The sequence below is a fragment of the Anopheles coustani genome, chromosome 3 (genome assembly GCF_943734705.1).
Source record: "Anopheles coustani chromosome 3, idAnoCousDA_361_x.2, whole genome shotgun sequence".
Classification (NCBI taxonomy): Eukaryota; Metazoa; Arthropoda; class Insecta; order Diptera; family Culicidae; genus Anopheles; species Anopheles coustani.
The window spans coordinates 58,571,971-58,581,649 of record NC_071288.1 but is presented as its reverse complement, the minus strand read 5'-3'; the positions used below and the strand labels follow the sequence as shown (position 1 = coordinate 58,581,649).

At 42.1% G+C, this 9,679-nt stretch overlaps 1 protein-coding gene across 1 annotated transcript; it reads right to left on the bottom strand.

Moving 5' to 3' along the window:
- Positions 1-1,141: 1,141 nt before the first annotated feature.
- Positions 1,142-3,389, bottom strand: LOC131258913 (serine/threonine-protein kinase meng-po). The gene is made up of 4 exons (XM_058260308.1): positions 3,065-3,389; positions 2,683-2,782; positions 2,432-2,614; positions 1,142-2,357 (listed from the first exon to the last, which is right to left on the bottom strand). Exons 1-4 carry the CDS (start codon positions 3,387-3,389, stop codon positions 1,196-1,198), a joined length of 1,770 nt encoding a protein of 589 aa, XP_058116291.1. The 3' UTR covers positions 1,142-1,195.
- Between the last annotated feature and the right edge of the window lie 6,290 nt (positions 3,390-9,679).

The following is a 9,679-nucleotide window of genomic DNA, read 5'->3' as shown; positions in this document are numbered from 1 at the left end:
CATCCAGTAGCTTGGACCGCACCAGCTCCATTGTTAGATCTTCGTCGGAGCGGTTTTCCAAAGCGGTGGTGAGGGTATCGAAAGCCTTTGGTAGGCTCCGCAAGATCATAGCTACTTGCATGTATGGTGACAATTTTTCTCCAGCATTCTCGAGACGAGAATACAATTCCTCCATGCTGTAGAGGAAATTCTCCATACTCTCTCCTTCAACGAAATTTGCGCTGCATATTTCCTTTAGAAGTGCCACTTTTCCAGTTAATGTAGCTTTATGGTGGTGAGCCTTCAGGGCATCCCACGTGGATTTGGCGCTTGTTTTATCCAGTATGAGGTTATGTTGGTTGTCCTCAACCAACAAAGCGATGGTAGCTCGCGCCTTCGAATCCCCTTCCGTCCAATCGGAAGTTACCGGTGCCGGCGCGACACCCGGGTCAACGTATTTCCACGTTCCCTCCCGCATCATCACCATTTTTACCTTGAACGCCCACGCTCGGTAGTTCCGATTATTCAATCGAACAACACTCACTTTAGAGAGATCCATTGTATTTTTTGTTTTTCTGACTGCGACTAATTTCACTTTTAAAAAAAACTTCGCCCGAAAGATTAACAACACTTAATACACACCGCGTGGCCTGGGCCCATAACCTGTTAGAATTAGAGGTATATGGTCTAATTTCGGATCGGGAAACAAGGAACACGTGCGACCGATTCCACTATACACACAGGAATGAAATTCTTTATTCAACAGTTCCGGTCATTTGACACATGCAGTGCTGCCAGTGTCATCAATTCAGTAGTTGTTCAAACCAGCTTGGTTCAACACTTCTTGTCAAACCAGGTTGGTTCAACAAATCTTTTATACTATACTGCGTTAAACATAAAGTAACACCAAACGCTTTGGTTTATTTCTCAAAAAATAAGAAAAAAATGATGTATTCATTGCAGTGATGGTCCACTTGGTTTTTTTGTTAATTCCTTCATATTGATATGGATAGCTCACATGCTGGCCGCGATCGATTGAACCGTAATGATCACCGAAACGGCATTTGAGAGACGTGCAGTAGTTTCTTAAAACTGTGCTGTTTGCTGTTGCTATATCGAAAAGATAAAACGAACTCACGGTGCACGGTGCTGTTAAAACCACATAAAGTATGCTGATTCTCGATCTCCCGCGATCAGCTAAAAACCGCAGCGTGGTTCACTTTCTTCGGAAGAAGATCTTATCGTAGGCACTCTCTGGTTTTTTCTCCTGTACTCGCTTTTCCACTGGCGTATTAAGGAAGCCGTTTGATCCCCTATCGGTTTCCAGCTCGTCGAACTCCAAGCTCTGACTATCACGATCGTCAGCCGATTCCGGTTCCTCGTAGGGATTGCTCTCCGATCGAATGAAGGTGGACCGTTTCGGTAGTGTTGGGGATCGCGCGATTTTCCTGCTGCTCGGTGTGGCGGTCTTTGTGCCACCGTTTGAACTACCGTACCCACTATCCTTCACAGTTCCGCGCTTGCCGAACGACCCGTTTCGGGTGACTTCTGGCACCGTGACAGCAGCCGCCGAGTTAAATGCCACCTTCACAAGCCCTTGCGTGGCCCTGAGGAGACTATGCTTTCCGGTGTTGGTCGAGGATGCCGGATGTCCATTGATGTTCGGCGTGCTGTTGTTATTGCCGTCTTTCGCGTTCACCGATCCCATCTCGCTCGGACCGATTTGAATGTTTCCTGTGCGTGGATCAATATGCTTCTGTGACGCTTCCTTGACGGTGGAGTTGATCTTTTTCTCCGCTCGCTCTAAAGCCGCTACCGACGACACGTGGCCTGGTACGGCCGTTCGCGATACGTTTGAGGTGGGTGTTGCGGTTCCGGAATCGTCCTCCTCCTCCTCTTCAGCAATCACCGACGACTGAATCCAATCTCGGATGCGATTCTTCTTTGCTGCCCGGTCAACCGTAGTCTCGATGCCACACTGGGCCAACGTACCGAGCAGCTTATTCTTCTCTTCGACACTGCTGTGGAAGGAGTACATCGAGGGACACAGCTCGTCCGGTTCATTTTCGGCCATCTCTTTCTCGGCAGATTTGGCCAGCCACCGATCGTCCAGGTACTTTTGCAGATCGCTCAGTGTCTTCAGGCGCCGTTCGGAGCGGGGGTCGAGAAACTTCTTGAACAGCTTGCACGCCCGTGCGGATAGCAGCTTGAACAGCTTCGGGCATCGTTTCATCGGAAAGGTAAGCGTTGCCTGGTGCCACTGTTGGTACCGGTTGAAACGGGGATCATCTGCGGATGCTTTCTGCCAGGGTAGGCATCCAGTGAGACACACAAAGCAAACGATGCCAAACTGCCACACATCGTGGGCCGTATCAGTCCTGTGGAGGGACACGAAAAACGTAGAAAGTTATCCAAAAAGGTCCACCATGCAACTCTGCACCATACTTCTTACTTGTATTTGTCATCCGTTTTGACAAGTAACACTTCTGGAGGACTGTACGGTAGCCATTCGTTGCGCCTCAGTACCTCTTCACCTAGCTTGCGCGATTCACCGAAGTCACATAGCTTTATTCGTGCGAAATCCGACCGAAACACTAACACGTTGTCTAATTTGATATCCCTGTGAATGAGTTCTCTGTGGAAAAAATGCCATAATGTCACGTTATTTCAAATCCGGTCCAGTTTAGGCTTGAGTAAACTTACTTTTGGTGAATATAATCAATAGCAGAAGCCAGCTGCCGAGCTACACGTTTTGTGTGCAGTTCTCCAATTCCACTGTCGGAGACATTTGAGGTCAGGTCTCCTAGAAATATTAAGAGAAAAAAGGGGTTACAATGACGTTTGCAGAATAGTTATACTGAATGAATGTGTGGATAATTTTTCAGAATAGATCGAGCATTATTGGATTTAAAAGCAAATTTTAGAATATTTTTAATGGAAAAAAACTGACAACTTTTGCAGTTATCGAAATCAATTTACAAATTAGTATCACTGATTTAATGTAGCTGTTTTATGAACAATTTCTTAGGTATGGTAAAACGCAGACAAGAGAGCAATCTTCCTTTGTGTTGATGAATCGACTTACCTAGCGGTGCATATTCCTGGGTGAAAACATAGAACCCTGCCGTTTCAAAGGCTACATCGTACGTGGTAACGATATTCTTGTGCTGTCCCAATAAGAGACTAAAATGAAACTCCTTGTAGAAGTCCGTCAGCGATACGAATGGCTTCGGAAGGAGCTTCAAAACCATCTCCGTATCGGTGGCCCGATGCTCGACGAGGAGTATTTTTCCGAACCATCCTTCGCCCACTATCTGTAAAATATCGAACTCATCCGAGAGGACCACCTTATCCAGCTCAAACTCACGGATTTTGTGAATGTTTCCGCTAGATTTTTTAGTCGACGCCATTGTTGCTTTGCCCGTTTGCTCGGTGGTTCGTTCTTTATTGACAATGATGCGATGAGTGTGATTCACTTATTCTCTGCACGACGATCTTCTGCATTCACTACGGAGGAACCGACCTTGCGACAGCATTGTAGTGCAGGCCGTGTGATTTCGTATCTGTGAGAGACAGCAAGATCAAACCAACCATCAGATAAGAATTAACAACACGGTCGTGTTATGAAGAGCGGTATTTATTTGAAGGACAAATTTCATTGCGTTGCACGCGAATCGGTACCAAAATAAACGCACGCATAGCGAGAGAAACCCAACAATCAGACAACGACGCGACTTCCCAGATTCTAAACGAGACGCTGAACCTGTCTGGGTTGATGTCGTTTGAATAAATTTAAAACAGTTTATAATGCTCATATGCGTTCATTTCTTTTACTCTGGGCGGGGTTATTCCTGCCAGACATATCTAGGCTTCCGTCTTGTCGCCCTTCTTACCATGAAACAGTTTTACAGAGCAGGGAAAAAGCTTGATTGATGGTTTGTCGCTGTTTTTGAGTTGAAGCGAGTTGAGTACACTATTTTGACATTTACTGGTCTGATAAACGCATGGTTCACTGGTGATGCCCGTATTCCTGTTCCCGTGGATCCAGTTTCGTGGATCGAGCAAGAAGTTCAAGCATTTCCCATTTCTCTCGACCCTTCACTAGATATACTTTAGCCGTGTGGACTAATGTCCAAAATTGCCAAAAAAAAGCAATTAACATACCATCAGCGTACCAGCCAAAGCAAGCCAACAGGTGATCGTGTTTCGTGTTGGATGCTTTCGTTCTGGTAGAATAGCAAAGGCACTATTTATAGCTGTACGGCACATGTAACCCCATCTTTGATTTCTTCGATGGTAATTTTCCGCGATTGGTGGTATGCCCGTGGGGACACAAATGGAATACCTCTAGATACTGACCCGCTCGGTTTTTGATGTAGAATGCCTTTGGGTAGACATTGTTCCGGAAAAAGACAGATCTAGCAATTTTTCTCCCAAATTGTACAGTAAAATATGATGGCGATACAAAATGAAATGATTGAGAACTTGTTGATCTTAAAATTTGCTTCGAAAATGCAAATTTGCTTCAAAATGCTCACATCAAATGAGTTTATCCACCCAAAGAGCATTACCACATCCAATAATGCCATACTGACACGCTTGTCAGCGGACCTTGAGGGAGAGCGCACTCTTGCGCACTTTGTTTGGTATGTTCGGCGTTAAGCCTTCGCTTTGGATAACGTAACGCGTCACTGTGATTGGCATTTTGGCGATAAGAACACGCCGAAAAAAAAACCACACCGAGTAACCGCTATTTGCTAGGCAATCCCCCAGTGTTTTCTCACTCCGGGAACTGCGTCTTGCGACAGCATGAACGGGTTAGATTTATTTATGTGATTGTGGGCTGTGTGACGAAAGAGCGGTCTTTAATCCCTCAACCAGGGTTTTTGGTGTCTTTTATGGGGTAGATGGGTTTGTTATTGTTACACCATACGTAGATCCTACACCTACATTGTTTAATCATATCCAAATAACACATTTGTTAAAATACGGTTGTAATTAAAATAATCGTTTTGCTAAACCTATAAAACCTTAAAATGCTGATTTCCAAACAATGTTATAATATTTACCTGATAAATATGATTAATTTCTCCTTCATTTGTTATTTCTTCGTCCTAAGGCTTACTGGACTTATTTGGTGTATGTAACGTCAGCATATTCGTAATGGGTACCATACAGATTCAATCCCACGATAATAATGAAGGTAGTAGTAAAGCAAACGATCATTATCTTTTACCGATTTTTGTAATAAAAAAATGCATAATTGTATAAAATATGTTCAATAAATCTAACGTTAATTTTATGGCTTTAAATAAACCTTACACAGTCACAGATTTTAAGCACTGATTAAATAATTATTTACGCGGCGGTTGTTCATGTTATCCTTGACTTAGTCACACTTAAATTTTAATTAAAAAAATGTAAGTGTAATTTTTTGTGATAGAACTGAAGTTATAGCGCAAACTATGAAAATTTCACCTAAATTTCTTGAATGGTTTATAACTACGAAACTAAACGTTTTAAGGGATGTATACTGCTTCATTCTACCTGATGGTACAATGGATTAGAGTTTCGGTTTATGTAGTTTCCTCAATATTTCATTTTTTTCCTCAATATTTCAATGAATTGAAAACAAATTCGTGTTAGATTATACTTATCTGAAATAATATTTAATGCAATAAGATTATACTCACTTGAGTTGTGTTGATTTAGCAACGAATGTAATTTTGGGAGTGAAAATTTTTTCGCCGACCCCGTAGTCGAGTTGAGTTGAGATCAGTTTAACTACTTCTATGGAAGATTGATTCACTTTCTGTGGATTGCAATACACAACTTTGACTTTCTTTGAATTGTAACACACAACTTAATATTGTCAGTTTTTTGCGAAATTACACTGACATACATAGTCATACATAAAAGTTGCAAATTAACATGCGATTTGCATTACAGGTTGAAAAGAAAAAAACAATAAAACAGTTTCGTTAGTGTTGAACTGATCACTTGCTCAAGATAGTATCGAAGGCACTATATACACAATGTGTACACAAATATATTCGAGTGGCGACTGTTGTGCAGTTTTAGTAGGGAATACCTTTGCAGAGCGTTTGCTGTGCAATGGAAACCCGTGCCAATTTGAGGGTCAGGCATAAGTGGCACGAACATACACTTAACAGCGGCGTTGCACTTCCATGTTGCGAAAATTTTCTCTGAGAGTAGGATTTTCCGGGTGTGGTTGGTTCAGTCACGCCGTCGAGAATTCCCCGTGACTAGCCTTTTCATCTCCGTTGCACACGATCGATTTTTCCTCATGGTATGCCGTCGTCACCGTCGTCGTGTTCAGGAGGTTGGTATCGCTTTCACATTTAACCATCTCGCCGAGAGGCCCTGTTTTTACGAGGCGGAAAATGACGCCTGCTGTGCTGCGGCTGCGGATGCGATCGCGTTAGTAGCTCCGGTGGCCGCACCGAGCTGATGATATTCTAAATTTATAAATCACTCGAATTTTACACAACGTAGTTGGTACGACACATCGAACGCAGCTACGCGCGGCCCGTTCAGACGATCGTCTCGAAAATCAAAGACAATTGTCGCAGAACTACATTTCCGGTGATACACCGGCTTCAGTTTTAGCACAAATTAAAGACACCTGGATCGGAACGCTGCCTGGTTTCTCACAATTCACTACCGTACCGGATATGGGTTTAATCTGAGGCGATAGGCGAACACTATGTGGAAACATCAGATCGCGAGCGAGGTATAGATCCAACTGAGCGTGGTGTAGAGAGCAGATGTGATCGTGAACATCATTGCGGGCAAACTTTTCAGTTTCACTTGTGACGGAGCTAGGGTGAATGTTTTGAAATGTGCATGCATACTCTTTTCACTCTCTGCTCTTGCGCTCTAGTGATGCTATTTTTGAAATTTGGGTGTAGCGTCTAATTTCCGCCCAAGATTTTGTATTCCAGATCATAGCAGTATCGTGAATGAAAAGGCACAGCGATGTAGCATATAACGAGTTCATTGATTTCTTGCTCTGAACATTGCTTGTCAGAAGACACCTGACCATGCGTTGGCTTAGACAACATCTATTCTGAATACCTAAAGAAAAATGTAGTAGACAGGGGATTATATGCGAGAAAACCAAATCATTACGTACATAGCGTATGCCAAAACATTCTCCCGGTTTTTATGAAAACAAAATTCAAACTTCCATGAGCGAATTGGTCAAGCACAGCATAATATTGAGATAAATTGTTTTCATTTGACAAACAGGTGTGAGTATTCTATTTCTACTTCATTTATAATGAAAGAACACAGTAAACAGTACATCAGAGTTTCAATGGATCTTGCGACGGTAATAGAAAATGCAATGGAATCAATTGTATGATCAATGTCTAGTATGAAACGATTTTCGTGTTTCGGCCATTTCGAACGCGAATCATCTTTCTGCGTTCTTTAAAAGTTCACTACAATTAGGGAAAAATCGTAAAGCTCTCGATGCTTATCAGCCGCTATTGTGGTGAGGAAATTTTGTGTGATCTCTGTGAATTACAGTATTTTCCACCTTATAATTCCAAGAGTGCATCAAGAAACTAACATGCGCCGTATTTCTGGTAATAGTTTGCGCTTCATAACGACAACAGCACGACAACTGTGGCATGGCCGCTCTACAAAGCCACATTCAATATCTAACTTATTTCAATGGGCTGTCGCAACAGTCATTTTCATGCGATAGATGCTAAAGATATGGCAAATAGAAAATACCTGGTGATATCGTCCCGCACAACTAATCAGCGACAGATTACTTTCATCTAGTTTTTCCGGTTTTTTCGAAGAACCCAAGACAACCACCCAAGTCCAAGTTTTGGCGCTTTCGGACTGTTCGAATATGCTTTTTCTCTTTCCCCCAGATTGGATGTACAGGAGTTCGAAATCCCGATTCGATTTCTCGCTCGTTCCGCACCCCGCGACACAAACCTTCATGCGTCTCGAGTCCATCAACTTCATATACCGTTTTGTTTCGCACCTGCGCTCGCTCACCTCCCCAACTCGTCGCACACCTCCTCGACCATTTACCCCTGCCGGCGCCGAATCGAATCCCGTTGACGCCACCAGAGCAAACGATTTTTACAAAAAAATTCAAAACTTTTTTATCATTAGAAATTACTTACCAAAAGCTTTTTAAACCAAGAATTGGCTCAGAAATCTCCGATTTTATTTTTGAATAAATCGTTAAGTATTGCTTATTACTTTCCATCTCGTCGCACATTTCTCTCGACCGTTGGCGCCTCCTGGCGCCTCTTAGCGCCGTGTTGATTCCCCTTGGTGCCATCCGAGCTAAAACTTTTTTCAAAACATTTAAAAACTTTGTTTATCATTAGAAATTAACGACAACATTATTTCAAGCGGATACCTCTTACCAAAAGTTTTTTAAACCAAGAATATCCTTAGAAATCGCAAATTTTTTAATTTAGCCAAAAATAGGTAACCAAATAAACGCATTTATTTTATTCATTATTGTGGTATCACGCACGCGAAAATTTGATTCTCAAGGCATTTCCGCCCTACTGTTAGGTCTCATCCTGGGCTTTCTCGGTAGTAATACACATAATTTGTGGAGGGTTGAAGTGCAATGTAACTAATGTTTGCATTTAAAAAAATAGACAAATTTTGACGACTTTTATGCAAAAACGGAAAACGCTAGCAACTTTCCGTTAAAAGCAAAATAAAGAGTAGCATTTCTTTAAATTTAGGACAAGTTTGATAACTTCATCATTTGAATTGAAGCCACCGTAGCCAAAACATTAAACCCGCTACGTTTGATTGTGTGTTAAAACATCTACCTTTATCGCGGACCACGTGACCAAAGAATATTTAAAGCCAGACGGCGACAAGTGGTAAAAAAATCTGGTACTTGTTGCTTTTGAAGCTTGTTACAGTATATTTAAAATATTGTCCCTTTACTCCCATAGAACGCCATACCATTGCTGAAAACCAGGGAGAAAAATTTGCCCAAAGCCGCTGTTCTTCCTATCACGAATTAAGCAACTTATTCCGTACAGAAAACATCATAAAGAGTGCAATTCTGTTGTTTTTACTTACCTGGCCACAGTAAATCATACGCAAAAAGCATCGTAGGACCCATTATAACATTTTAAAGTCCAACCGGAGTAGCATTTAGTCATGAATGGCTCACAACAACTGAAAAACATCTTTACACGATTGGTTTTGTCAACTACAGCTAAAGTTTCGGCCAACGACCGTAAGGCCGGCTTACTGGCCGTCAGAATATTTTTCTAAAGTGCATTAAAGATGTAAATTTACAATAAAATTTACTTCATTCAATTAGATTGTTTAACGTTTTTCTTATCACCGATTAAAATTTGTCTATTTTTTATGCAAATGTTATGCGGAAGGTGCTGTACTTTTTCAGCGCTCTGGGTCATTATGCATTATGTCATTATGTCACTGGAATCATTATGTCATAGGGATCGAGGCAGTCGGAGAAGCCTCGGTGCCATTTTTCAATGACCATGTGCCAAATTTTCTTTTGGACTTCATCAGTAACAATTCTGTCTCCATCATTTGTAATTTAGTATGCAAAGATCCCATCATCTCGTTCAGAGACCTCTGCAGGAGAAGGGAAAGGCACATTTACCATTAAGGCTGATTCGCACGTCGGCAAGTGGCAAGTGCAAGT

What these genes read in the sequence shown, in the direction of transcription:
- LOC131258913 (XM_058260308.1), bottom strand. Translation starts at nt 3,389, where the DNA reads ATGGCGTCGACTAAAAAATCTAGCGGAAACATTCACAAAATCCGTGAG. An exon ending in CCAGGAATATGCACCGCTAG is followed by an intron (nt 2,783 to 3,064) that starts GTAAGTCGATTC and finishes TAATATTTCTAG; the next exon opens with GAGACCTGACCTCAAATGTC. An exon ending in AAAACGGATGACAAATACAA is followed by an intron (nt 2,358 to 2,431) that starts GTAAGAAGTATG and finishes GTCCCTCCACAG; the next exon opens with GACTGATACGGCCCACGATG.